General features: G+C 32.7%; 7 protein-coding genes across 12 annotated transcripts in view; 4 read left to right on the top strand and 3 right to left on the bottom strand.

Moving 5' to 3' along the window:
* Window positions 1-6,370, top strand: part of LOC107367546 (two pore potassium channel protein sup-9) — a 38,419-nt gene extending 32,049 nt beyond the window's left edge. Inside the window, exon 3 of the mRNA XM_015935255.3 lies at window positions 4,409-6,370. Coding sequence (XP_015790741.1) covers window positions 4,409-5,188 — 780 coding nt within the window. The 3' untranslated portion in view covers window positions 5,189-6,370. The remainder of the gene's footprint in view (window positions 1-4,408) is intronic.
* Window positions 6,371-7,233: 863 nt separating this feature from the next.
* On the bottom strand, window positions 7,234-14,023 carry LOC107367461 (sterol carrier protein 2). Of its 2 annotated transcripts, none has more exons than XM_015935160.3 (3): window positions 12,025-14,023; window positions 10,363-11,139; window positions 7,234-8,202 (listed from the first exon to the last, which is right to left on the bottom strand). In XM_015935160.3, the coding sequence occupies exons 2-3, from the start codon at window positions 10,972-10,974 to the stop codon at window positions 7,582-7,584; spliced, it is 1,233 nt and encodes a 410-aa protein (XP_015790646.2). In that variant the 5' UTR covers window positions 10,975-11,139; window positions 12,025-14,023; the 3' UTR covers window positions 7,234-7,581. The 2 variants fall into 2 exon arrangements, with proteins under 2 accessions (XP_015790646.2, XP_015790647.2); XM_015935161.3 differs by lacking the exon at window positions 12,025-14,023 and adding an exon at window positions 11,236-11,634.
* A 203-nt stretch (window positions 14,024-14,226) lies between these two features.
* Window positions 14,227-18,528, top strand: LOC107367458 (neprilysin-2-like). Its single transcript, XM_089267721.1, has 19 exons — window positions 14,227-14,401; window positions 14,492-14,595; window positions 14,658-14,926; window positions 15,037-15,182; window positions 15,261-15,380; window positions 15,458-15,619; window positions 15,675-15,758; window positions 15,839-16,050; window positions 16,132-16,302; window positions 16,358-16,444; window positions 16,503-16,630; window positions 16,706-16,928; window positions 17,009-17,185; window positions 17,253-17,359; window positions 17,426-17,542; window positions 17,599-17,794; window positions 17,894-18,055; window positions 18,133-18,209; window positions 18,281-18,528. The coding sequence occupies exons 3-19, from the start codon at window positions 14,811-14,813 to the stop codon at window positions 18,378-18,380; spliced, it is 2,385 nt and encodes a 794-aa protein (XP_089123847.1). The 5' UTR covers window positions 14,227-14,401; window positions 14,492-14,595; window positions 14,658-14,810; the 3' UTR covers window positions 18,381-18,528.
* Window positions 18,529-18,708: 180 nt separating this feature from the next.
* LOC107367467 (mitochondrial import inner membrane translocase subunit Tim13-like) lies at window positions 18,709-19,212 on the top strand. The gene is made up of 3 exons (XM_015935167.3): window positions 18,709-18,845; window positions 18,902-18,970; window positions 19,030-19,212. The coding sequence occupies exons 1-3, from the start codon at window positions 18,753-18,755 to the stop codon at window positions 19,117-19,119; spliced, it is 252 nt and encodes an 83-aa protein (XP_015790653.2). The 5' UTR covers window positions 18,709-18,752; the 3' UTR covers window positions 19,120-19,212.
* On the bottom strand, window positions 18,999-20,379 carry LOC107367464 (neurabin-1). Its single transcript, XM_089267727.1, has 2 exons — window positions 19,469-20,379; window positions 18,999-19,394 (listed from the first exon to the last, which is right to left on the bottom strand). Exons 1-2 carry the CDS (start codon window positions 19,712-19,714, stop codon window positions 19,284-19,286), a joined length of 357 nt encoding a protein of 118 aa, XP_089123853.1. The 5' UTR covers window positions 19,715-20,379; the 3' UTR covers window positions 18,999-19,283.
* Window positions 20,380-20,839: 460 nt separating this feature from the next.
* On the bottom strand, window positions 20,840-21,536 carry LOC107367466 (mitochondrial import inner membrane translocase subunit Tim13). The gene is made up of 3 exons (XM_015935166.3): window positions 21,365-21,536; window positions 21,201-21,269; window positions 20,840-21,139 (listed from the first exon to the last, which is right to left on the bottom strand). The coding sequence occupies exons 1-3, from the start codon at window positions 21,455-21,457 to the stop codon at window positions 21,050-21,052; spliced, it is 252 nt and encodes an 83-aa protein (XP_015790652.1). The 5' UTR covers window positions 21,458-21,536; the 3' UTR covers window positions 20,840-21,049.
* Window positions 21,537-21,598: 62 nt separating this feature from the next.
* On the top strand, window positions 21,599-27,734 carry LOC107367465 (neprilysin-2-like). 5 transcript variants are annotated; one of them, XM_089267726.1, is made up of 5 exons: window positions 21,599-21,832; window positions 21,913-22,121; window positions 27,027-27,197; window positions 27,253-27,339; window positions 27,398-27,734. In XM_089267726.1, the coding sequence occupies exons 2-5, from the start codon at window positions 21,978-21,980 to the stop codon at window positions 27,512-27,514; spliced, it is 519 nt and encodes a 172-aa protein (XP_089123852.1). In that variant the 5' UTR covers window positions 21,599-21,832; window positions 21,913-21,977; the 3' UTR covers window positions 27,515-27,734. The 5 variants fall into 5 exon arrangements, with proteins under 5 accessions (XP_089123852.1, XP_089123850.1, XP_089123849.1 ...); XM_089267724.1 differs by lacking the exons at window positions 21,599-21,832; window positions 27,027-27,197; window positions 27,253-27,339; window positions 27,398-27,734 and adding exons at window positions 22,202-22,371; window positions 22,427-22,513; window positions 22,572-22,698; window positions 22,908-24,559 and having other exon boundaries at window positions 21,982-22,121; XM_089267723.1 differs by lacking the exons at window positions 21,599-21,832; window positions 27,027-27,197; window positions 27,253-27,339; window positions 27,398-27,734 and adding exons at window positions 22,202-22,371; window positions 22,427-22,513; window positions 22,572-22,785; window positions 22,908-24,559 and having other exon boundaries at window positions 21,982-22,121.

The following is a 27,734-nucleotide window of genomic DNA, read 5'->3' as shown; positions in this document are numbered from 1 at the left end:
TGAAAAGACTTTCTGGTGACTTCTAGTTTCTCATTGACTTTACTGTTCATTCATTTTCTCATGTTCAAGTTGAAGATTAATTTATTCATCATTTGGAATGAAAGTTGATTTTAAAATTAGATGGATTTTCGTTTAATTTCATTTCCTGGTTTGGAAATGAAATGTTCATTATTCAAAGATGATCAATCATGTAAAGTGACAATTACTGATTACGATTCGACTAATTAAAGGTCGAAGATGATTCAACTTGGAAACAAAAGGAAAAGACAAAAACTGATGTTAATCGACGACTGAGAAGCAAATGGTTCAATAGAGTCAAGTTTCATGTTGAGCCTCTTGCTCAGCTTATTGTTTAGCTTTTCAGCTCGACTTTGTACTCCTTTTTGATCAATTTTATCATTTCCTTGAAGCTCAAGTTTACAGTGATTTTAGGATGAAGATCAAGAAGACGTTTTAATAAGTTGCTCAGGAAAAACATGGAATTTGCATAGCAACGAAATTATCATCTTTTCTCTTTTTTTGATCCTCTTTTTCTCTTCTTCTTTGCCATCAAAATTTTCTCCATTTTCTGGTCCTTGATGTTTATTCAGTTTTCATCTCCTGTTGTGACTGTAATTAAAGTTGCTCACAATGTTGATTAGACAAAGAAAAGGCAAAGAAAAAAGGTCGACATTCAATTTCATGTTCAATTCTTGTTAAATGATTTTTCCTCGATTCTTCTGTTGGCTCAATTTTTACCTTTATTTTTGGTTAACTCGTTTCATTGTTCAACTTTTATTCGTTTAACTGCAGTCAGATTACAATTTGATCATTGCTAGTAATTTATCATCAACCTGTCGGCTTTATTTTGAGTCGCTTGAAAAATTGTTCATTTTTTGCTTCTTTCAACATTCATTCATTATAAACTTGAACCTTTTCAAGCGCAATGTTGCAATTGTAACTCAATTGGGTTTAGAGTTTCATTTGTTGGAAAAATAATTGCTATTCATCATTAATCATCTCAACAAGTGATGACAGAAAATTATGAAAATCTGTAAAATCGTTTCACAAAATTTCCAATGTTTGCTAAACTACTGTCAAAGAACTTTAAATAATTGTCTTACTTTTCAGGAAATTGAAGAAAATTGAAAAGTGAATCGAAAATTTTTGTCCAAGAAAATAAACTTATAAAATGAAATTCCATTCTGAAATAATTTCAAGATCATCTGTTGATCGAAGTTCAAATGATAAAATTATAAAATTATAAACTCGAAAGGAAGGTTAAATGTTTTTTCATCAAATTGATTAGCACTTTTTGACTCTTCAATTTCCTACCAACATTCATTAATGTTATCAAAAACAGTCTTTACTCATCATTTACCTGAAACCTTTACTTTGATGTATTTCAATAATTATCATGAAACTGGTTCACACTTTACAAGTTGATTGGATGAAGCAAAAGGAAAAAAATTTCTCTAATTAACATTCCGAAATTGGAATAATTTTCTTGAGTGGAAATTTGTTGAATTTTCATTCCAATTGACAAGATTAAGTTTCTATTCTAAATGGTTTTCTTTCTCTTCCTGAGTTCATATTTACTGATCAATGAACAATAATGTAATTTCACATTTTTTGCTGATAAATTTGTGTTCCCTTTTCAGATGCACACAAAAACCTATCAATCAAATGTCAACAAGAGTCTTACTCAGAGTATTATCATGTAAGCAAAGAGTTTAAAAGTGTTCCAAATGAAGACAATAAAAAGGAAAGGGGAAAGAGTGAAAAGACTGGGAGGGAATGTTATTCAGAAGAAGATGTTATCTTCCAACAAGTTTTGAAGAAAAATTTCCACCAACTATTCCTTCGTTGTTAAAACGGTATTATTAACGATTCCAACGACAAACGAGAGCAACTTAATCATCTATAAAATGTTCATGGATCTCATGGAAAGATAAAATGAAAACCATTATGAATTGAGAAGTGAAAAAATGGAGAAAAGTCTTTTTTCTCTTCTCTTTTTCATGGTCAATTGGTTATTATTCCTAAGCTTTGAAACTTTTTTTCTTCTTCTTCTCACAGATAGCTTGAGCAAAGTAACATTTTCTTGCTCATATAATTGTTGTTTCATCAAAGGTTTGCAGCAAATTCTGGCGTCCACTGAAAAGTTGAAAATGATGATTATCCCTGGAATCATGATCACGATCATATTTTTTATCATTATTAGCAGAGGAAAGGTTATCATGGAAAAGCTGGTGAAAAATAAGGCTAGAAAAAAGTCCATTATTAGGAGCAAATATTCTGTACATTATGTTACTTTATTTCACCATTTGATTCTTTTGTCAATTTTATGTTGGTTTGCTTCACTCCCAGTAGCTACTCCCAGTTGAAATGTTATTATACTTGTAAGATGACAGGAATCAAGGTTAACAAAGAGTTAAATTCATGCATCCAATAGGTATTGGTCAGGTTTAAATGTGATTCATTTTTGACCAGTTTTCTCATGAGACTGGCCAAGATAAACCTTTCAATTTGTGACACTTTTAAAGTAACCAATTTGGTTATAAAGTGTTTGGACAATCTTTGATCATGAACCATTTGCACTAACAACAATCATTTGGCAGCAAATAAATTGATCAAAGGTAAAAGATACAGTTTCAGGGTTAATAGAAAATTCAGATTGAGAAAAAATACAAAATAACAGCTAATGACTAGAATGAATAAACATGAATTGATAGTTATTTTTCAATGAAAAGATGACACTTATTGACATTAGGATAATGAATTAATGATAAATGTACAAAGAGTGACAAGTGAATCGAAATTGAATTTTTCTCAATCGAATCAGTTTTTCTGGTCTCATCTCTCTGGTCTGTCTCTGGTTTAATCAATCTCTTTGAATCAATTTGAATGCCGGTATCATTACATGAAATCAATATTCATGATTCTTCATTTTTATGTCAATATAATTGTCCAAACCTAAAGTTAATCTACAATTACACAGGTTTAGGTTAAAGTGTTTACTGTTGACCCTCAACCTGGTTTCGAACCCGTATCTTTCATCTTTAAAGGTCAACATCGGTTGTTAAGGATAATTAGACTCATTTGGTTATTTAAAGTTGATTTTGTTTCACTCCAGACTTTGGAGTAAATTTTTAATCAATTTTATCGAAATGCTTTTTTTGCTTCTTCTGTTTTAGGATTACAATTGGGTTAGTTTGTTGCTCATTTGGAGATAATTTGATGCGAATAAAATGGGCAATGTTGATGGTGATGGTGATTGATGATCAGTGATTTAAATTATATAATGGGATTAGATGATTAGGTCAGCAATTGGGTAAAGATGTGTCAACATTTCTTAATGCCCAATCAATAAGGATGTAAAATGGTGCGTACAAAGTGAAACTGTACATTATTTTTCAAGATGCATTTGTCACTCTTGAAATCATTAGCTCTCAGCGTGTCTGTCTTTGTGTGATCATTGATCATCAAATAATCAAGTAAAAAGCGTAAATCACATTCACATTTTTTTCTTCTTCTTCTTCTTGTCAACATTTCTTTCACCAAATCAAAGCTGATTGTCAAAAACACTTCTAATCATTTACTTTGCGCAAACCTTTCCTTTCATTCACTTTTAATGTTCCTGGTGATCGTCGATGGCCATCATTATCTCAATTGACTATCATCAACCTTTCAATAATGTATTACTTACAGTATGGTTTGATTGTTTTTCATGATAACCTGGAAGCAAATAGAAATGATGATAAAAAAGAGAGAAGAGAGAGAAAAGTAAAGAAATCAAATTATCTCGATATTTCTGTACAAATAGCCTTTAGTCTGTAGGTTGACTTGATTACATTATGACAATTACTTTTGTCATTATTGTTGTTATCATTCACTCAAAGCCAAATTAATTAGCAAACCATTAAGGGTTTGTTTGTGATGGATTAAGGTTTAATCTGTTTCTAGCCTGAAAACCTCAACGTATTTCACCCTAATCATAATTGCAACAATAAAAGTTAATGTAAATAAAAATGTTGCTTATTTTGTGTACAAAGAGTTGCTCCGTTAAGATTGATTCATCGAAAGAGAATCGATCATCGGAAATTGAAAATTTATCGACATCAAACAAATCGATATCAATTTATCGTCTGCTCGAAATTTGAAATTATTACGTTAATGATTTAGTTTTTTATCTTGGTTTTTTATCTAAAAATAGAATGATTTTCAGCGACTTTTCACCGAGAAAAAAGTCAAGGAAATCATTGATATCATTCATTGATGAATCGATATTCTATTTAATTGAATATCGCCAATCTCTCATGTAAGCTCACATTTAGTCTTCTGTTCAATCACGTGGTAAATTGTAGCTTTTGATTGTTGAATTTCAATCTTCTAATCTTTTTTTGTTCTTTCTTCATGTCTTCTGCAGGTATCTGAGACCAATCTGGTGATGTTTGTCCTTTTCTTATCAACTTTAGTGATGACCACAGGAGCTGCGGCCTTCTCCAAATGGGAAAGATGGAGCTATTTTGATGCATTTTATTATTGTTTTATAACATTAACCACAATCGGTTTCGGTGATTATGTGGCTCTTCAAAAAGAATCAGCTCTCCAAAGCAAACCTGAATATGTCATTTTTAGCCTTGTCTTTATCTTATTTGGCCTTTCCGTTGTTTCTGGAGGTATCAATTTGCTTGTATTGCGATTTTTAACTCTCAATACGGAAGATGAAAGACGTGATGAAGCTGAAGCAGCTTTAACTGCAGCCGGTGCAGTCCATCTAGAGGGTGACGTTATCACAGCCAATGGAAGCATAATCTCGGGTCAAGGTCCAGACATGGTGACACCTGATTCGGATGATGTTCAATCTGTTTGTTCGTGCACTTGTTACAATAATCCAAGGTACAGTCGATCTAGATCTTGGAGAAAATCTTCGCCACCTAAATACTCTTTCAATGGTCACCGTGGGTCCAATGAGGTTGAATCAACTGGGTACAATGGGTCGAATCGGTCAAGAGTGCGGCACAGGGAAGGTGCATCACGTTTCTTACCTTTAGCAATGTTTCGCTCCATTTCTGGATCATCAGATACTCCTGACCCCGAGTCCATCATTGGATTAGACGGTAAAGTGCCACCACACATGTTTATAAATGCAACTGATTTTGATTTAGAAAGCTATGAAAATTACAAGAAACGTGCCAGTATTTGAAAGCAAGTAAGCTACGATTTGTAAAAGGCTAAAGACAACAAACAAGATAATCAGCAATTACACCGATTATGGCCAGGTTGACGGATATCGTGCTTTATTTGGTAACCAATGGGACCTGAAATTGTATTAAGTCCGTCACACTCAAGATGAACCTTTGCTTTGTATCAAACAAGATTGTTTTGTCTCGAGTGAATCAAGAATCAAATGAAACAGATCAAGTTGAACTGTTTTATTCAGGGTGAAATCTTGAGGAACGTGAAATACATTTTATTATAAACAAATCAGTTGAATCACAAGCTACTGACAAAATTGTTGAAATCAGTGATGAGCTTGTCTGGTTATTGAACAAACTAAACATTGAAAATTGGTTTGTTTCCAACATTCTGTTGATGTCAAGAAAATTGAGAAAACTCTAGACATAAGATTGAATTTGCACTTAATTTTACTGAACCCAATCGACCAACTTTTCAATTTTTCAAAACATTGCAGTAAATTGGCAAGCTCAAGTCTTTAAATCAGTCAAATTAGCATCTCAAGTAGTGAAGAGGATTCTCTATGCTATTAGAAACACTAAGTGTTGGAATGGCGATATTGATTTTTTCTAGTTTAATTTATAATAAAATGCATTTTATAATTTTTTAAGAAAACTCGACTCTGAATAAAACAGCTTAATCTATTTAATTTAATCCTCTCAGATTCCCTCGAAATAAAACAATATTCATTGATACTAAAGCCTGGGTTCATCCCAAGTAAAATGACTTTAATAGGATTAAATTATTCCAAGTCTATTCCAACGAACAATGTTTCCACTGATAGAGCTGTTATGTTATTGTTAGACCAGTTGAGCTATTAAATAATGAAAATCCTTTTCATATTCATCATCGCCATCTTCATCAACATCGTCATCATTATCACCACAACCACCAAACACCATTAACATAATTTTAAATTGTGGTTTCATTATCGGAAACTGTTTGCTAGATAATTTTAACCAATTTCATCTCTCTTTTTTGCTCCGACTTCAACTCTTTTATAATTCTTCATTCATCTGTAAAGCTTAACCATCATCAGTTAAATCACAGTTGACAACATTATACAAACTGACATTTGTTATTACATTGGGATACTCATCTTTTTGATTACATTAAATAATAAAGACTAAAATTAAACACACAATTCAAATGGAAATGCAGCAATTTGACTTCAAGCCTTACCTTTTTGATAACATTTTTTTCTCGCTATTTATCATTACAACTCACAAAATCATAAGGTAACCAAATAGTGGTTGCCAAATGTAAATTAACTTGAATTCATTTCTCACTCAGTCATACGAATCATGATTATTTAATGTTAATTTGTCTGTTGAAATTGTTGAGCAACAGGAGGAGGAAAGAGAGGTTGCTAAAAAAGAGGCGAGGAAATGAAACAAATTTCATGTTATCCAATAAAGTAAATCAAATATTTGGACAATCAAATTAATGATGAGATTGATAACAGTTATGGAAGTCAGTTTGATCAAGTGATGTTTCTCGGATGAAATCATTACATTGAATCAAACAAGAAGAGCTTAAAAGGCAGTCTCGGGATGAAAATATTGTCTCATCATCATCAATAATCAACAAGATACAGATTACTGTAATAAATCTTGTTTTTCATTTGTTTCCATTTGTAACTTTATTTTTATTTTTTCTGGTAATATCTTCATCTTCAAACTCTTCAGTTTTTCTTGCCACTTGACTACATTGGAATGATGATGATCATGAAGCTTTCCTGATTCTCTCTCATGAGACTACAGAACATGTTCCTTTTTTTCGCAAAGAAATTAATGTTTTTTTCTCTTCATTCAGATTCTGAATCATTACTAGGTTTTTTCAAAGGTTACATTAAATTTTAAAATCAAATTGAATAACATTTACATTTCATTTAGGACTGGTTATTTGTAAAATAAAGTTAATAGAGTTTAGTAGTTTACCAGTAAATGTTTAACAGTTAAGGACATTGGAACCTTTTTTTCATGTAACACAAATTAATAGCAACAGTAAACATTTACTAGCCATTATCGACTTGTCTTTTAATTAGACTGATAATTGTACAATCATATTATTTTTGGGATTCATGTGTCGATGTTAATCTTTTAATTCATTAATTACAAACTCATTAGTTTGTTGTTGCGTATAAAAAAAGCATAAAAAAAGTTTGGATAAACATGATAAAATTAGGGATAAAATATCTATAGTATAAAATAAACAACAATCTGGTTCAATAAAATTTTTTCATCAATTTGGTATACAATAGTTCATCTGAACAATTGTATGTTGACTTTGTTTGGTCGGCTATGCGTTTAAACGCGTTTAAAAATGTGATAATTGTGATCTCTTGAATTGAGATTAAGTTCACAGTTTAGAGGTTAATGTAGGTTTGCCCAGCATTTCGGGAAATCCGTGTCTGTAGATGGCCACTATTCCAGCTCCACCGAGACCAATGTTGTGTTGAAGGGCAACTTTAGCACCGGGAACTTGACGTGCACCAGCTTCACCTCTAACCTGCCAACACAACTCGGAGCATTGAGCTAACCCGGTGGCTCCAAGTGGATGGCCTTTAGAGAGTAGTCCACCACTTGGATTGACTACATATTTACCACCATAAGTATTGTCACCGGCATCAATGAAGGCTCCAGCTCCACCGACAGGACAAAGGCCGAGTGCTTCGTAGGTAATCAACTCGTTGGCTGAGAAACAATCGTGAAGTTCAATCACTTGGACATCGGTTGGCTTTAATCCTGCTTTGGTATATGCTTTTTCTGCAGCAATTTTGCTCATATCAAAACCAACTAATTTAATTGCTGACTTTTCGGTAAAAGTTGAATTAACGTCAGATGCCATTTCCATGGCAACAATTTCAACTGCATTTTTCTCGAGTCCATGTGATTTTACAAACTCTTCAGAAGCTAAAATAGCTGCAGCAGCACCATCTGAGGTTGGACAACATTGAAGTCGGGTAAGATATTCAAATACCTGAAATGGAAAGAAAAGAAATTAAAAAAGTGAAATTGATTGCTATTTACCAAAATTACAGAGTTTTCGTAAACCAGTTTGTCAGGTTTTCGTTTAATGAATAACCAGGCATTTCAACTCTCACTGAGCAAGTTTTAAAATAATTATTCATCTATTGATTCAATAATGGACTGACGATAAATATGTTAAGGCTTAAGAAGTGGATATTGAGATGCAATCCATTTTCTGAATGTTCAAGATGGAAAGGAAGATGAGAAAGTATCCGTTCGGAAACGGAAACTGTCATGAACAAGATTGAATATAAATGTAGATATTCATATACAGCAATCTATTAACTCGTGTTGCATGTGAACAATGAAAATGTATTCAAGATGATGATCTTGATGAGGATAATGATGAAAATGTATCGAGTGTAAACATCCTTTTGTTGCCATTAACTAATTATTGAATGGATTGTATTAAAGCAAGAAAGATTTCTGCTGAACCAAGAAAGAAATGGAAAGAAAGAGATAAAAGGATGATGATGACGAGAAGGAGGATAAAGAGGAAGGAATGGACATATTACATATAATATATATAACTGAGTTTATTTTACCAGGCAAAAGCAATTAACTTAAATGATTAGACAACTGAGAATTGAACTGTTCCACTCCTTCCATTTTGAAAAGGCCTCGATATTCAACTTGATTTTTGTGAGTCAAGTTTTATAATAGATATACGGTTGCTTGGTTCATCGAATGGAATCTCTTTTTCTCAACTGAACTTATACTCAATGAACAGTCAAATAATTGGCATGATGATCCAAGGTCGGTTGATTATATTTCTATAACAATAAAAAGACAATTAGAACAACGTTTTATATATATTTCAAGAGGAAAAAGGTTGATTCTTAAAAACTAACAATAGACAATCTATTTGTGATCGTCATGTTTCTGATTAAATGCAATCCAATTAATCAAGAATTGAATTAATTAAGGATTGCAGTTGACTGGAAGATGGTTAAAAGGTTTGCTGGATTTAAAGTTGATCTCAAAAAAAGAGACATTTGTTTGTGGATAAAGTCTGTTGAACTCTTTACTTATGATCTTTTCACATTTCTTTGCTTCTTCTTCATGTTTATAATACATGATTTAATGATTGCAATCAATTAATCATTAAATTGGTAAATGGGTTTATGTATCACATAAACAAGTCAATCCTTTGCCATCTGACAGATCACTTTTGATATAATCAAATCTTCATTTTAATTAAAACTCAGCTAAATCATCTTCTATTTTTTTTCCTCTCTGCTGTTGTTCAGTTTACCAACAAGCTTGAGGCAAATTTTGACTCTATCAGAGTTTGAAAATAGATTGAAGATTAAATAGCAATTAATATGGGAGAAACAAGACTCGTCTTCTTCATGTTCATGTTGAACTGTTGTTCAGCTGAGTAAATATATTGATAAGATGAGAGATGATGAAGAAAGGTTGATTGCATTAACATGCTAAAAATGTGTTAGATTGTCAGATATTGGTGCAGAAATGAGTCAAATATCAATTGTTGTAATCATTGATCAGTGATTATCTTCATGTTATTTTTTTGGATGACGAGGTGAAATGAGATAAAAATGTTGCAAAGGTTAATCATAAGTACTATCAAAAATTCATGCATCATGAATCTGGTGAGCATCATCTTCAACAGAAGAAGAAGAAAAAACCTTGGCAACCAAACAATGTATTGTGAGATGTTGATTATTTTCATCATTTTACGAAAATAAAATACTCTTCAACTTGCAATATAATCAATTCCTATCCATCTGGAGGTCAATGGTCACTTGATGTGTATTGATTAAAGAACAAGACTAAATAACTTCTAATGGTCAACTGTTTATCTAATGAAACTTTGAGAAGTCATGAAGAGGAAAGAGACTGAGAGAGGAGAGATTCAACATTTAAGTAACAAAGTACAAAATTAACCTAAAACTTGATCATTAACAGATCAGTAAGTTCAGCCATCGAGAAGAGAAAAATATATCAACATGAAGCTAAAAGTAAATATTGCAAGTAAAATACATGCTAGAGATATTACAAAACAGTGAGAGTTGATTAAATGAGCAAATATGGAAGAGGAAACACAAAACTCTATTAAACCACTCTCTATTAATATTTATCATATTACCTTGGGTCCATTCAATATTTCATCCATACTGTATTCAGTTTGAAATTGAGCAAATGGATTATTAACTGAATGTTTATGGTTTTTGTAAGCAATTTTAGCGAAATGCTCTTCTTTGGTTCCATATTTTTGCATATGCTCTTTACCAGCAGATCCAAAAAGTTGAGAAGTTATTGGAGCCGGTGAAAGGCCAAAAAGTTCATAATAAAGGTTGATATGGTCTTGCATTGGGGTGACACGATCTTTAAATTTGGTTGTTAAACTTCCTTTCTCCATCTTCTCAAAGCCCAAAGCGAGACCACAATTGACTATTCCACCTTCGATTAAACATTTGGTTAGATAGAGTGCAGACGATCCGGTGGCACAGTTGTTATTCACATTAACAATGGGAATACCGGTTGTTCCAAGTGGGTAAAGGGCTTTCTGTCCACAACAGGAATCACCAAAAACATAGCCAACGGATGCATGTTCAAGCGCTTTATATTCAATGGAAGCATCAGCTAAAGCATTACGTACTGCTTCACCAGCTAAATCAGGATAATCCACTTGCTTGTTGACACCTGATTTGGTAAATTTGGTCATACCAACACCGACAACGTAAACTTTTCGTCCCATGATGAGTTAATTAGTTGACTACCAGTTGTCTCTTCATACAAGCTTTAATTTCCTTTTGTTATTATTGATTTTTGGCTAAATCCTTCAGGGAAACACCATCAAAAGTAATCCTCAGTATGGCACCACAAAAAAGAGTAACATATAAATGTTGAATGTTAACGATGGCTGGTGAAAGAAAGAAATGAAAAAAGTAAAATGGTGATGAGAAGGAGGAGAAGACTCAAGTTTAAAAATATGTAAGGTAAAAATTGATTGTCGAACCTTTCTTTTCTTGAATGGAAACAAGAAAATAAAATGGGACAGAAGAGAAAGAAGAGAAAGAGAGAGAGAGAGAGAGAGAGAGAGAAAGAAACGAAACAAGACAATGAGATGGTTAACGGGCAACAATTTGATTGGTGATTGAAGTGGAAAATGTTCTCACAGTTGATTTAGAATAAACATTTCTTCTTGTTCTTCTTGTTTTTTGACAATTACTTTACTTTTTAAGCCCTCTCTACTTCTCTCTTTTGATTTGCTATTTGAGGTTAGCCCTGCACTATTAACTGTTGAAATGATTTGAACAACATTTTGGCTTGATTAAATCTTGTCCCTCAATCATTCAGTCCACATTATACACTTAACAAAACAAGTTCTTACCTTCCCCTCAATTCAACTCTACTACTTTTAGTCACTTTTCCTTATTTTCGACTTTTTCAACTTCTCAAAACTTCTTTTTTCCTCTTTCCTCTCTCAATATTATCATCTTCATTCTCTTTTCTCTCTTTCTTATTCTCTCTCTCCCTCTCTCTCTAAATGAAGCTCTCCATATTTTATATCTGTCTTCATTTAAAATATTTTTTCCTCTTTTCTATCTCAAATAATTTCTCGATTTTTCCCTGACTTGCAATCCAACACCTAACTGTCTTTTTAACATCACCATGGTTTTTGATGTGTGATCTTAAACATCTAATTTTTTTGACTGCTTAATGATATGAAACAAATAAAGTCGAAGCCGGATTTTTCATTAAATGTTAGTCAACTATCATGCATAGAAAATATCAATAGACTTACCGTTACAGTTTTAATAATCAAATAGAAACTTCAGTAATGACCAATAATAATCACAGGAAAACATTGATAATTGTTGATGGTCGTTCAATTTTCCCATTTAATTCTAACATAACAAGTTGTAAAGTAAACAAACGTCTATTTTCACATCTAAATGTGTGAAAATAAAGCTTACGACTTATAAAATAGTTTATTTAATGCTCAATAGCTGGTGCTATGTACTTGATCAATCAAGACTATCGACGAATTGGCAGATTTTCATTGAATAAATTAGAATCAGCTTCTGTATTTACGTCTTGTAATATTGAAAACTCTGTGTCAACAATTCCACCAAACAATTAAATCATTCATTTTTTTGTGATTGGAGTTGTTGGATGCTCGAGTCAAAAAATCAAAAAATGAAAATTTTTCATAATACATCTCGTGATCTTCAATTCATAACTGGTTAAATCCTCTTAAAGAAATTTTTAAATCATTAGGTACTTCAGAATTCTGTGAAAACTCTCCTGAATCAGACTTTTCGTCTTCTGACAAAAGCCGAAATTAAATCCAAAAATTGGAATGGCAAAGTTTCAAATGGAATAATTTCATCTCACAAGTATTAATACAACCAAAGCAGGCAATCTAAACGATCCATCGGAGCTACCCAATAATTTGAAAGTTAATTTTAATCTTTTGAACTTCTCACTACCAATTAATATTTTCAATTTTTTATAAAACTTTGGCTATTCTAAAAAACTTGAAAACCAAAATTTCCAAATTTTTCTCTACTCTCTTCCTTGTCTTTCAAGTTTTTTTTTATGTATCTGATTTATCTATTTGGATTTGCTTTTTATATCGAGTATTTACATCGGTATATCTGTAACTTAAATCCTGTAATAAGATCATCTTATTAAGATGCAAGAAAACTTCCATCAAGATGAAAAGTTCAATGATATAAACAAAGATAACAAGGTTAGCTATCTAATCAAGATGTTCAACTTGTCAAGCTTATTGAAACCCGATAAAGGTTTTGGTGAAAGAAATTGACTTTTGAGTAACATTTTCTTTATCTTGCGGATACAGCTGATCGTTGTTCTTTTTATTAAATCATTATTTTAATTTTATAATTACAGATCGTCTGACTGATTATCTTCTAATGGAACTTGGGACAGACGCGTGGGCCTTCTCTGTTCATTCGAACTGGTCAAGTATGTAAAAGACAAAATGGTAAACAAGGATAAACCAAGCACCGTTATAATCGCAAGATATGCGTTGGTAAAAATCCGATCAATCTGAGGTAAGCCCATCCAGTTACAAATTGAGTGGACTACAATTACGGAAGCCAAACACTGACATCGCAAATAAATGGCACAATTATAACATCCAAAGAGAAAGGTTTGTAAAAGATGGAAAACAATAGTAATCCATGGTAATTTCGCGCCACCCAGCACCAGTTTTATGAAGTCACCAGGAAAATGGCTTAAGCTAAAAAGAACTGAAGATATAAAGACTGTTAAATGTTCATCACCACATGGAGTCAATACTAATGTCATGAGAAACCGGTAAACATATTCTTCACCAGCAGGACCAAAGACATTTATGCGAAGAAAGGTGTAAAATGGAGATGAATCAGATGCTTGTACGTCCCAAAGATCACCGGCCATGTATCTGTCAATGATGGGTCCGCTAAATAAGATGATTATCAGTCCAATGGGAATTAAATCCAGATAAAAAGATGGGATGAGTACTTTAGGTGTAACATGGCCAGTCATTAATAAGATGGAAAGTGAGAAAATGATTGCAGTTCCAATGCCAATCGCCTGTAAATAAACTGATTCTCTGGTTGCATCGTGATTTGGTGTGGAAATACGAATGGATCCCATGTAAATCACTGCAATCACGGAACAAATGAGACATGGTAAGACGTACTTATTTACAGGGACCATTATAAAATAGGGAATCACAATCGAAAAAAGTTAACTTAATTTGTCAAACAGTCAAATGATTTTACTGATGTCCAAGGTGAATGTGCTGATCCCGAGGGCGACACTGGTTTATATCAATACTGTCAAACAATTAGTTAATCAAGCTTTCAAACGTTATTTATTTACTGGCTGTCGTGTTAGCTTGAATTGGCAATCAAATCTTTACAATCTAACGATTAATTTTCAAATCTTATTGTTAAATCTTTGTTACCCAATAGGCAAAGGGACAACTCAACAACTGTTGTTATTGTTTTGAATTTTTTGCCAATTCTTCTAGCTTTTAGCTACCAAAGAGTAGCAACCTTGTTACTCTTTGAATCAAACTCTAAGTTTATCTTATCATGAGGGGTCCAAAGAAATACTCGCTCTGAATTGCTACAGTGAATTTTTTAGAGAGATTTATTATTAAACAGGTAAATAGAACTCACAATCTTTATTAGACACTAAATGCACCATACGAACGGCAGTGGCATTAATAAAGTCTTTTTTTGTTCCGCTTTTAGTTGCTGTCTTACTATTTTGGTGCATCTATCTGGAAAATGTATCAAAATTTCATGATCGCATGGATAAATTGTATTATTGAAAAGTACTTCAACTGACGAAAAAGGTAAACACGGTTGACAATCACCTGTGCAAACTTACCATAAGATTGAACATAACATCACATAGATTGAAATGGGTTGGGAGAAAATACGATCAATTTGCTTAGCTGTCGATTCTACTTGAACATCTACAATTAAAATTATGAGAAATCAACAGGAAAAATGATCCATTAGTTTCGGAAATATTTACTCAACAGTTGAAGTTAACGTTTAACATAGCATGAGATTGGAATCAGGGTTGTCTGGTTCAGAGGATAATCCAGATATTTATACCATCAGTGAATCGAGAGTCATCTTTAGTCCACCTCTTATGATGTCAACAATAAACAATGAAAAGTTAGTGCCATCATCATGTATAAATGTTGCTTATTTTTGTTTGTTTTACCCATTGATTATAGTAGTCAATGTCTAACAATAATCATCTAATTTTTTTATCCATCATTCAGTCAAGAATTTACTTGGTACCGAAGAAAGAAACGAGATCTTGAAATCAAATGGATGCTGTTATTAGCCATTTCCATTGCCCTGTCTTTAGTGCTTTCAATAATACTTCTTGGTAATTGCTTGAAATATGGACCAACCGTTTTAAGCAGTAAGCTGACATAGAGGATTCAATACAGCTTTTTATCTGCTTATTTAAATAATGGTTTTCAATCTCATCTCATTCCAGTATCATCATGGCAATCGGCTTTATTAAGACACATTAAAGGAAGCAAAACCTGGAAAGATGCTGACAGTCAAGCAACTAAGATTGACCAGGTCTGTGTTACTCCAGAATGCTCAAAAAAAGGTAAGTTTACAAGTCGTAAATAATTTACTGAAGTTAATTAATGCTTCAACTTCAATTTTTCCTCTTTTCTTCTTCAGCTGAATCAATATTGAAAAGCCTTAATCGCGAGGTTGCACCATGTGATGATTTTTACGAATTTGCTTGTGGTAATTGGATCAAGAAAAATCCATGTCCAGATTTGTATCCTTATGTATCGGTTATTGATACACTTAATTCAAAACCAATAGAACAAATGAAAAGTAAGAAATTTCTTCGTTCACTTTTTTAATTGATTAATAATTGCTCATCAACTAGGTCTTCTTGAGAATGAGTCTGATAGTAATGATGAACTCATTACCAACATTACTCGATCGTATTATAAAATGTGCATGAATGCTGGTAAGTTTAACGTTTTTTGTTTATTTTGTCTAAACTTATTATTTCCTTTTCTAATATTCATAACCTTTATTCATTTTCAGAGGCAATATCTAAAACAAGTAATCAAAGTATTCATAAGATAATTGAACAAATTGGCGATTGGCCCATGGCTACTAATAAACAATGGAATCCTGTGGATTTTGATTGGATGGAGGCAACTGTTAAGCTACGCTGGTTAGGAATCAGCAGTGATGCATTCATAAAAATTCAACCTGTTATCGACGTTTTCAATAACACAATCTATCGTATTGGGGTTAGTACGATTCAAGATGTTTTTCTTATGCTCACCACATAAATTAAAATCTAATGACATTTTTATATATTTATATTTTAGATAAACGAGCCTAAATTAAGTTTAGACAGGAACCAGCTGATTGGCAATAGTTCTGTGATCAAGCATTATGTAAATTTCATGAAAAAAACAGCCTTAACATACGGTGGTCAAAGGGAAATGATTGAACATGATGTATATGAAGTACTTGAATTTGAACGAGAATTATCTTTGGTTTGTATTCCAATAGACACGATATCCGTTGTAAACTAATACGATCATTCTTTAGCTAACAATGCCTGAAGAAGCTGTTCGCGAATCTATCATGTTTTATCGTTCCATGACTGTTGCTGATTTGAGTACATTGGCTCCTTCGGTAAGAAATTCAACCGAGTTTTGTCCTCTTCTGACCACTTTATTCCTATTCTCATCAGATTCCATGGGTTGAATTTCTGTCGGGACTTATTGGTAGAGAAATCAGTGATGATCAATTTTTATTGGTTAAAAATTTCAACGGTTTCATTACTCGGTTAGAGTTGCTGTTGAAGAAAACTGAAGAAAGGTAATAACGACGTATTAATAATATTGGTGTACTTCATTTCATCAATCAGTTTCTACCCTTTTCTTTTATAAACAGAGTTTTGGCCAATTATTTAAGCTGGACTGTGGTTAGAGCTCTTCTTCCATATTTAGGGCCTAAATATGACCAACTGGAGGTTGAATTTTGGGATGCATTATACGATAAACATAGTGAAACACCTCGTTGGGTCAAATGTGTAGATGAAGTCTCCAATTACCTCGGACCTGCTTTACAATCGATGTATGCCAGAGCTTTTTACTCTGAGTCTGTTAAAGAAACAGTAAGGTTACCCAAATGTTTGACATTGACAGTTATAATTTAATTTGTTAATCTCTAATCAATAATCTTAACACTCCTTAGGCTACTCGACTTGCAATCAGTATTGAACAAATTTTCAATGAATCACTCAGTCAAAATAAGTGGATGGACAATGATACTAAAATCCGAGCTATGGACAAACTTGACAATTTGAACATGTTTATTGCTTATCCTGACGATTTTCTCAATGCATCATCTGTTTCCAAAATGTTTGAAAAGGTGAGTCGTGATGGTAAATATTTTGATTAACTTGTCAGAATCATCTAAAAGTGTATCATCCTATTAGATGGATTACAATGAAGGATCAAGTTATCTTGAAAATACCCTGAATATGTCTCTTTGGAACATTAATATGCTACTTGAACGAGTTGATCAACCTAATGGAAGGATTGAGTAAGCATTGATTTTGATAATTTAACGACAAAATAATTATAAATATTTCTCTATTACTTGAAACAGTTGGGCAAAAACTCAGAGAATCAGCGATGCTAATGCTTTCTACTCAGCCAGTGACAATGCATTGTTTTTACCGATGGGAATATTAACACCAGAAGTCTTTTCACCCAACTTACCAAGGTAAGAATGGAATTGATTTAATCGGTTGATGATTACTTCTTGGTTGATGTTTCCAGTTACCTTAATTATGGTACAATTGGATATGCTGTTGGACATGAAATGATTCACGGATTTGATAATCTTGGACGTCATTTTGATAAATCTGGTAATCGTAATAACTGGTGGACAAATGAGAGTCAAGTTAGTTTTGATGCCCATTCTTCATGCTTTGTGAATCAATACAGTAAATACCATTTAATCAATGATATCAAAGTAAGCCTTTGTTACTTCAATCCAAACCGTAATGCCCGTTTTAATAAGGCTTTGCAAGCTTTCAATGTCTTTAAAACCTTTTTTATATTTCATATCAAGTTGAATGGTCAACTTTCCCTGGATGAAAATATTGCTGATAATGGCGGTTTACACATTGCTTATCAAGCTTATCAATCAACACGAAAATATATAGACATTGAATTGAAAATGCCTGGTTTAAATTATACTTCGGATCAACTTTTCTGGATAAGTTATGCTCAGGTTGGATCTTTGTTTAATTTTTCTTGTATTTTAATTTGTTATTCTGTATTTACTTATGTAAATTGATTATTTTACAGCTTTGGTGTGCAAATTACAAAAATTCAACTCTTGAAATAGAAGGTGCCAACAGTAATCATGTTCCTGGAAGATACAGGTGAATATAAGATACTCTACAAAATTATCTGAGCTTACAATTTAATTGTTGTCTTTTCTCACTTTATTTAGAGTAATTGGGTCCCTTTCCAACAATGTAGATTTTTCAAATTCATTTAAATGTCCTATTGGATCGCCGATGAATCCCGAAAAGAAATGTTTCTTGTGGTAAAGAATCAATAGTTTGAATTGCAAAAATAAAATTCTCACGAAAAAATCAATTGAAATATTTCATTTTAAAGCCCATGTATGATTCAATCTAAATGAACTTTTTATCAAACAAACAAGTAATTTTTTTCAAAATAAAGTGTTGTTATTAATTCCAAAGCTAATTAATCGGAGCCAATACAAAATTCTGATCTGTCAAACTCCTTAAGCTGATTAATATTTGCTTATAAACCTTAAGTTATAGTGCTTTTTAAATGAGACTCAAGATGGAGCTAAACGAAAGTCACATGGAGTTATTTTTTTGAAAACAAATTTGATTTTTACTGTTGCCTTTAGGTTTGTTTGATAATCAATCAAATCCTCACGAATTCATCAAATGGCTGAACAATTGAACCAATTTCAAAAAACGGAGCTCATGGACAAGCTCAAGCAAGAAATTGCCATGGAAAATTTCAAGGAATTAATAAGGGTAAGCAATTATATTCACTTTTGTAAATTTCTCAATTTGTCAATCTTATTTTTCAGCAAATGTCCGAGAAATGTTACAAAAAATGTGTTAGTAAACCTGGCACCAAGCTAGATTCAAGTGAAACTGTAAGTTATAATAGAAATTTCTCAATACTTCATATTTATAACTCTAATTTTTATTATAGAAATGCTTGAATTTTTGTGTGGATAATTATATGGATGCATGGACAAAAATATCTCGCACATATGGTTCTCGTATACAAAGGGACGCATAAATGAAAATCAGCTATGAAAATGAGTGTTGATAGCATATACTATAGAGTTAATTGAGGGACTTAAAATAATAAAAATCTATTTTCAAGCTTGAAGTGTTTTGAAACGTTGCATGGTTATCGTTCGTAGCAATCAACACAGAATAAGGTTTTGTCAAGACAATCAATCAATTTTTTCCCATTCTTGTCGATTGAATCAAATAGTGAAAGGTAAATTTGAGTTCCTTAAACTTTTTCTTGAGAAAAGACCTATTTCCTGGATTGGTGACATTGAGAGCCTGAAATTAAAAAAAATGAGTATGAATAACTATCTTAGTAAGTAACAAAAAGAAAGTTTGTTAATAAGGTTTACCTTCAATTGGTTACTTTCAAGTTTAATAAATTCTTTACCACCGATAGAATGATTTCGGAAATTTTCAACCAGATAATCGAGACCAAATAGAATCAACCATTCGGAAACTTCATCTGGTGACCATTCGGTAACCAATTTACCACTCCAAATACATTGATTTGTTGAGGGATCACAGGATTTTTCTGGGCTACTAGCATGGGGCTGAGCAAGAGCTTTCAATGAGCGATGCATTGGGATCTTCTTCATTTCGAAGTGATTTAGTTGATGATTCTTTTGGCCCCAATTGACCGGGTCCAAGCCAATCTGAATCTAGTCTACCAACAGGCTCTGAAAGTGGCCTTGACCTTCCTTGGTTAATCATCTCGGATCTTCTATTAACTCTTCGAGGTGAACTTGAATCACTGTTACCATCCATTGAACCATAAGATGATTGCCTTCTCATACTTGGTGGTTGACGATTGGCTAAACTACCTTTAGAAGCGAGTTCAGCCTTTTCTTTAGCTGCTCGACTGTCCAATAACTCTGCAGGAGGCAGAATCAACAAATCAGATTCTTCATCAGATTCCTCCAAGCTGATTGATTGTGGTTCCTCAGCAAGACTACCTCCAGTGCTGGTTATGCTTCCAAAAGCTGTTGAGCCAGTAGCAAAAGCTTGTTGATGGTTCAACTTTAATCCCTTGTAAATTCCCTGTAATATCAGCTGGGCGATCTCACTGTTATCTGGATCCCGTTCCCGACCAATGAGGAACTTGATTGGTCCATCGGTTCCACGAAGTACAGAGGCTGCATAAGCTTGAGTGACACCAACCAAGGATAGGCCATCAACTTTGATTATCTGATCGTTAACTTGAATTCTGTATAAAAAGGTGTCAAAAAGAAAATAAAATGAACATTAGAAACTGAAACATAAAATAACAAAATGAAGACACAAGTTATTACAGAAACAATAAAAGTACCAAACAAAACATTAAAGTACTTTTCGGTAAAGGTTAAAATTACTAAAAAGGGTTAGGTTGTTATGGTGGAAATTTCGTGCTTAAAAAATTTGATCAGCATGCAGGGAAAAGGGCTAAATTCAGCCCTGAATGCTGAATTTCTGTGGTAACGAATTAATAGTTTAAATTGAAAAAAAATCAAATTCTCACGAATAAATCAATTGAAATATTACATTTTTAATGCCTATGTAGGATTCAATCTAAATGGACTTTTTATCAAACAAACAAGTATTTTTTTTTCGGAGTAAAGTGATGTTATTAATTCCAAAAGCTAATTGATCAGAGCCCATGAAAAAATTCTTATCTGTCAAACTAAACAAAATAAACTCCTTTAACTGGAAACAAATGAAGGTTGAATGGTTGAATTGCTAAACTCTTAACTAGGATTTAATTTCTTTATTTTAAATGGTTGACCTGTGATAGTTTCGCAAAAACTGTAGCATAATATCATCAACTAATCAAATTGACTTACAAAGTTAAACTAAAGTTACATCAGCAGAGACATCATATCTGATCAATAATAGGTTACAATTTTATAATGGATTCTAGGCAAAACTAGTTCATATAATCGGATCATTGTTTAATATCACGCGTCCCTTTGTATCCGAGAACCATACGCACGAGATACATTTGTCCATGCATCCATGTATCGGTCCACACAAAAATTTAAGCATTTCTATAATAAAAAATTAGAGTTATAAATAAGAACATTGAAAAATTTTGGTGCGGTGACTTACAGTTTCACTTGAATCTAGACTAGTTCCAGGTTTACTAACACATTTTTTGTAACATTTCTCGGACATTTGCTGCAGAAATAAGATTGAAACAAATTAGATAATTGTATTGATTGTTGATGAAAGGTTACTTGAATAAACAAATTTACAAAAGTGAATACTCTTACCCTTATTAATTCCTTGAAATTTTCCATGGCAATTTCCTGCTTGAGCTTGTCCATAAGCTCTGTTTTTTGAAATTGAGTTAATTGTTCAGTCATCTTGATGAATTGAAAAGGGTTTAATTAATTAATAAACAAACCTAAAAGCAACAGTAAAAATCAAATTTGTGTTCAAAAAATAAATACATGTGATTCTCGTTTAATAGCTCCATCTTGAGTCTCATTTAAAAAGCTTGCAAAGAGTTGTGGCGGTAATCAATCCTTCACTTTGAGCGCAATAAAACAGTTTAAATCGCAGAGATGCTATTATTATTACACCAAATATTATCAGTACATCAGTATTGCAAAGCTATTACACCAAAAATTTTAACGATCACTCTGTAAGGCAAAGTTTGTTGGCAAAGGCATATTTTGCTATATATTTACTGATTACCAACATAACTCGATCGTATTATAAAATATGCATAAATGCTGGTAAGTTTAGCTGTTTTTATTTATTTTGTCTCAACTTATTATTTCCTTTTCTAATATTAATAACCTTTATTTATTTTCAGAGGCAATATCTAAAACAAGTAATCAAAGTATTCATAAGATAATTGAACAAATTGGCGATTGGCCCATGGCTAACAAACCATGGAATCCTGTGGATTTTGATTGGATGGAGGCAACTGTTAAGTTACGCTGGTTAGGAATCAGCAGTGATGCATTCGTAAAAATTCAACCTGTTATTGACGTTTTCAATAACACAATTTATCGTATTGGGGTTAGTACGATTCAAGATGTTTTTCTTATCCTCACTACATAAATAAAAATCTAATGATATTTTTATATCTTTATATTTAGATAAACGAACCTAAATTAAGTTTAGACAGAAACCAGCTGATTGGCAATAGCTCTGTTATCAAGCAAATGTAAATTTCATGAAAAAAACAGCCTTAACATACGGTGGTCAAAGGGAAATGATTGAACATGATGTATATGAAGTACTTGAATTTGAACGAGAATTATCTTTGGTTTGTATTCCAATAGACACGATATCCGTTGTAAACTAATACGATCATTCTTTAGCTAACAATGCCTGAAGAAGCTGTTCGTGAATCTATCATGTTTTATCGTTTCATGACTGTTGCTGATTTGAGTACATTGGCTCCATCAGTAAGAAATTCAATCGAGTTTCGTCCTCTTCTGACCACTTTATTCCTATTCTTATCAGATTCCATGGGTTGAATTTTTGTCGGACTTATTGGTAGAGAAATCAGTGACGATCAATTTTTATTGGCTAAAAATTTCATCGGTTTCATTACTCGGTTAGAGTTGCTGTTGAAGAAAACTGAAGAAAGGTAATAACAGCGTAATATTGGCAACAGTAAAAATCAAATTTGTGGTCAAAAAATGACTTCATGTGACTCTCGTTTAATAGCTCCATCGTGAGTCTCATGTTACAAGCTTGCAAAGAGTTGTATATAGAATTATAGAGGATTATATAAATATTTAGTCTCTTTCACTCATGTTTCACTGATTCCATTTCTTATTTCAACCTTTCTTACAGATTGAGACAGATTAGACATTTTTAATGTTAAAATGGCTTCATCAGAAAGTGAAGAGTATATTATCAATTGTGGCACAGATGCGAACCCTGAATGGATAGAAATAGAAACAAAAGGTATATCGTTTGATAAACCAACATGTGAATATCCAATTGAATATTTTAAGATCAGCCATCCTTCAGCAAAACCTTCTGTATCTTTACCTTACAAAAATGTTCCTTTGGATACATTGCGACCTGTTGTGGTTAAATCAATTAAAGATGGAACCATCTCATCTGACTTAGCTGCTCTGTTTTTGTGGAAGTATGGAGAGCGTCTTAAAGCAACGTTAGACGAAAAGTGGGAATCTTTTGGAGTTACCATCTGTGAACCAGGAGAGGTGAAGTTGAGTTCAATTATTGATGTCCATTTTGGTGACCAAGAAATTATCAGTTCAATTGAGACAGATGGAATGGTTTCTTCTAATGATGACAATTGGATTGCTTCATTTTTAACGTCTATTTATCGCATCAATTGTGCTAAAAATGAAAACTATCGATTGGAATTAAGTAAAACAGCTTCTAACATTATGGTTAAAAATTTTGGAAAAGGTTCATATGCCAGTTTAAACTTCTTGAATGTCACTTATCGACACTGGATAGGTAATACTAATTACATCAAGATTATTGCTGCTTACGACATGTTTTTATTCAAAACAAACATCAAAACGTACCAATTCCTTCGATGGGGCACAATAAGTTCACGATATCGAGAGTGTTCTGTTCTTTCTACTTGGATTGATATCTCAAATGAATGTGGATTTACAAATTTGTCAGACTTGAGAAAATGGGTTTTTGTTGACAGTATCGAAAGAGAACTGGCTAGAGTTTTAAAAGATGGAGAAGAAATTGATAAACCCGATTCTTATACGCCTTACCTACACGACCTAAGATTGTCTAGTCAATCGCCGTATTCTTGTTCCAACAACCCAGCTCTTTATGCGTTTTTATCTACCATGGGAGTTTACATGGGACGAAAAGGATCAATGAACGTTAAAATGGTACGTGATGACTATGAAAGAGAAGCTACTTGCTTCAATGGTCTTGTTGTAGCTTATTTGCTTCAAGAAAAAAACTGTGAACCAAATAAGTCTACTGAGGATTCTTGTGTTCTGGTTGAGAGTTATATTCTTGGTACTAAAGAAGTACGACGTGAATTAGCCGACTATATTGAAGACAAAGGGACAGATATAAGCGGTCCGTTAGAAGAGTTCAAGAAATCAATTGACGCCACCATTGTCAATCCTCGACCAGATACAATTGGTCATTATTTAAAGCACTGTTTCAAGTGAAAAGTCTCGAGGAATCAATCCTGAGAAATGAGTCCTGAGTCGATCTTTTATAATATTTATCATTTTTACCAAAAAAAACTGCTATACTTGGATAAGTCACTAGAGTTCATTCTTAAGAACAGCAGAAAGTTTAAATCTCAGAGCACTGTCAAGATTTATGCAAGAATAATTCTATTTTCTTTTCTTTTTTCAATTAATAAAATAATAATATTAAAATTTATCATGTTAAAATTTATTTTCAGAAATTACTTTTATTGAAGATGAAGACGATAAATGATTCAATGGTAAAAATTTCCAATTAATAAAGTTTATTCAAATAATGAACGAATCGTTTAGACAAGTAAAATGTTACAATGTATTTTATTTCATATAGAAATTGAAGTCTCATGAGATCCCTTCTGGATGTTCAGGATCAAGAAGTGGAAGAATGAGAGAAATAAAATTGTTTCGGAAAAAAAGTGAAAGGGTACAAATTGGTGTGAAATTTGTTCTTTATCAATTTGAATGAAATGGTCAATTATTATCAAGGTAAAAATCAATGTGTCTACAGCAATTGTAGTCCTTACAAATTAAATAGACCTGAATAAATTGATAGGTTACTTGTGACAATCAATTTGAGTTGAGAGGAAAAAAAGAAAACATTACAAAAGAAAATGAGTGATGATAAAAATTAGGTTCAGGGTAGTTTGTAAGATAATAGGAAAAAAGGAGTTCTGAGGATTATGAGGTTTGAATGTGATTAGGACCATGTGACTTTCGTTTAACTCCATCTTGAGTCTCATTTAAAAAGCTTGCAAAGAGTTCTGGTAATCAATCCTTAAATTTGCGCGCAATAAAACAGTTTAAATCGCATAGATGTGCAAAGCTATTACACTAAAAATTTTAACGATCACTCTGTAATCCAAAGGATTATATATTATATTTGCTAAACTTTAGTCTCTTTTACTCATGTTTTCCTAATTTCACTTACTATTTCAACGTTTCTTACAGATCGCGACAGATTAGTATATTTTAAAGTTAAACATGGCTTCATCAGAAAGTATAAACCTTTTATTCAACCCAGATGTGAACCCTGAATGGAGGGAAATATTAAAAACACTTGCAAGGGGTTTATCGCGTGATAAACCAACATGTAAATATCCAAGTGAATATTTTGAAAAGATCAGCCTTCCTTCAGCAAAACCTTCTGTTTCTTTACCTTACAAAAATGTTCCTTTGGATACCTTGCGACCTGTTGTGGTTAAATCAATTAAAGATGGAACCATCTCATGTGACTTAGCTGCTCTGTTTTTGTGGAAGTATGGAGAGCGTCTTAAAGCAACGTTAGACGAAAAGTGGGAATCTTTTGGAGTTACCATCTGTGAACCAGGAGAGGTGAGGTTGAGTTCAATTATTGATGTCCATTTTGGTGCCCAAGAAATTCTCAGTTCAATTGAGACAGACGGAATGGTGTCTTCTAATGATGACAATTGGATTGCTTCATTTTTAACGTCTATTTATCGCATCAATTGTGCTAAAAATGAAAACTATCGATTGGAATTAAGTAAAACAGCTTCTAACATTATGGTTAAAAATTTTGGAAAAGGTTCATATGCCAGTTTAGCCTTCTTGAATGTCATTTATCGACACTGGATAGGTAATACTGATTACATCAAGATTATTGCTGCTTACGACATGTTTTTATCCAAAACAAACATCAAAAAGTACCAGTTCCTTCGATGGGGCACAATAAGTTCCCGATATCGAGAGTGTTCTGTTCTTTCAACTTTGATTGATATCTCAAATGAATGTGGATTTACAAATTTGTCAGACTTGAGAAAATGGGTTTTTGTTGGCAGTATCGAAAAAGATCTCACTAGAGTTTTAAAAGATGGACAAGAAATTGATAAACCCGATTCTTATACGCCTTACCTACACGACCTAAGATTGTCTTGCCATTCGCCGTATTCTTGTTCCTACAACCCAGTTCTTTATGAGTTTCTATCTACCATGGGAGTTTACATGGGACGAAAAGGATCAATGAACGTTAAAATGTTACGTGGTCCCTACCATGAAAGGAGATCTAATACTTGCTTCAACGGTCTTGTTGTAGCTTATTTGCTTCGAGAAAAAAACTGTGAACCAAATAAGTCTACTGAGGATTCCTTTGTTCTGATTAAGAGTCCTATTCTTGATACTAAAGAAGTACGACGTGAATTATCCGACTATATTTTTGACAAAGGGACAGGCATAAGCGGTCCATTAGAAGAGTTCAAGAAATCAATTGACGTCACCATTGTCAATCCTCGACCAGATACAATTGGTCATTATTTAAAGCACTGTTTGAAGTGAAAAATCCTGAGAAATTCAATCTTTTGAAATATTTATTATTTTTATCAAAAAAAACTTCAAAAAAAAGTCACTAGATAAGTCACTAGAGTTCATACTGAAGAACAGCTAAAACTTTGAATGTCAAAGCACTGTCAAGATTCATGCAAAAATAATACTATTTTCTATTCTTTTTTTCAATTATTAAAACATTAATTATTTATCAAATGAATATTATTTTGTCTCAACTTATTATTTCCAATTCTAATATTCATAACCTTTATTCATTTTCAGAGACAATATCTAAAACAAGTAATCAAAGTATTCATAAGATAATTGAACAAATCGGCGATTGGCCCATGGCTACTAATAAACAATGGAATCCTGTGGATTTTGATTGGATGGAGGCAACTGTTAGGAATCAGCAGTAATGCATTCGTAAAAATTCAACCTGTTATTGACTTTATATCTTTATTATATTTAGATAAACGAACCTAAATTAAGTTTAGACAGAAACCAACTGATTGGCAATAGCTCTGTGATCAAGCATTATGTAAATTTCATGAAAAAAACAGCCTTAACATACGGTGGTCAAAGGGAAATGATTGAGCATGATGTATATGAAGTACTTGAATTTGAACGAGAGTTATCTTTGGTTTGTATTCCAATAGACACAATATCCGTTGTAAACTAATACAATCATTCTTTAGCTAACAATGCCTGAAGAAGCTGTTCGTGAATCTATCATGTTTTATCGTTCCATGACTGTTGCTGATTTGAGTACATTGGCTCCTTCGGTAAGAAATTCAATCCAGTTTTGTCCTCTTCTGACCACTTTATTCCTATTCTCATCAGATTCCATGGGTTGAATTTTTGTCGGGACTTATTGGTAGAGAAATCAGTGATGATCATTTTTTATTGGTTAAAAATTCCAACGGTTTCATTACTCGGTTAGAGTTGCTGTTGAAATAAACTGAAGAAAGGTAATAACGGCTAGGGATGGCAGGAAAAGATCGATTTTTGAGAGCTGCGAGCCTAGGAAAAATCGAGCTATTGAACTTACGATCTGATTGAGATCGACCTTTTAAAAATGCGAGTACTCGATTATTCAATCCTTCACTTTGAGCGCAATTAAACAGTTTGAATCGCATAGATGTGCAAAGCTATTACACCAAAAATTTTAACGATCACT

Source organism: Tetranychus urticae, chromosome 2, assembly GCF_039701765.1.
Source record: "Tetranychus urticae isolate SD_2017Ah chromosome 2, NJAU_TeUrti_SD_1.0, whole genome shotgun sequence".
Classification (NCBI taxonomy): Eukaryota; Metazoa; Arthropoda; class Arachnida; order Trombidiformes; family Tetranychidae; genus Tetranychus; species Tetranychus urticae.
The sequence above is the reverse complement of the archived record's forward strand: the minus strand, read 5'-3'. Positions and strand labels throughout refer to the sequence as shown.

Excerpts from the sequence above, each read along its gene's own strand:
- LOC107367467 (XM_015935167.3), top strand. The coding sequence starts at position 18,753 with ATGGCTGAACAATTGAACCAATTTCAAAAAACGGAGCTCATGGACAAG. Across the intron at positions 18,846-18,901 it reads ATTTCAAGGAATTAATAAGG|CAAATGTCCGAGAAATGTTA; the intron begins GTAAGCAATTAT and ends CTTATTTTTCAG. Across the intron at positions 18,971-19,029 it reads AGCTAGATTCAAGTGAAACT|AAATGCTTGAATTTTTGTGT; the intron begins GTAAGTTATAAT and ends TTTTTATTATAG.
- LOC107367466 (XM_015935166.3), bottom strand. The coding sequence starts at position 21,457 with ATGACTGAACAATTAACTCAATTTCAAAAAACAGAGCTTATGGACAAG. Across the intron at positions 21,270-21,364 it reads ATTTCAAGGAATTAATAAGG|CAAATGTCCGAGAAATGTTA; the intron begins GTAAGAGTATTC and ends TTATTTCTGCAG. Across the intron at positions 21,140-21,200 it reads GTCTAGATTCAAGTGAAACT|AAATGCTTAAATTTTTGTGT; the intron begins GTAAGTCACCGC and ends TTTTTATTATAG.
- LOC107367464 (XM_089267727.1), bottom strand. The coding sequence starts at position 19,714 with ATGAAGAAGATCCCAATGCATCGCTCATTGAAAGCTCTTGCTCAGCCC. Across the intron at positions 19,395-19,468 it reads TTGAAAGTAACCAATTGAAG|GCTCTCAATGTCACCAATCC; the intron begins GTAAACCTTATT and ends TTTTAATTTCAG.
- LOC107367465 (XM_089267725.1), top strand. The coding sequence starts at position 22,940 with ATGGCTTCATCAGAAAGTGAAGAGTATATTATCAATTGTGGCACAGAT.
- LOC107367461 (XM_015935160.3), bottom strand. The coding sequence starts at position 10,974 with ATGGGACGAAAAGTTTACGTTGTCGGTGTTGGTATGACCAAATTTACC. Across the intron at positions 8,203-10,362 it reads AAATATTGAATGGACCCAAG|GTATTTGAATATCTTACCCG; the intron begins GTAATATGATAA and ends TTTCCATTTCAG.
- LOC107367458 (XM_089267721.1), top strand. The coding sequence starts at position 14,811 with ATGAGATTGGAATCAGGGTTGTCTGGTTCAGAGGATAATCCAGATATT. Across the intron at positions 17,360-17,425 it reads CAACCTAATGGAAGGATTGA|TTGGGCAAAAACTCAGAGAA; the intron begins GTAAGCATTGAT and ends TACTTGAAACAG. Across the intron at positions 17,795-17,893 it reads ATTTAATCAATGATATCAAA|TTGAATGGTCAACTTTCCCT; the intron begins GTAAGCCTTTGT and ends TTTCATATCAAG.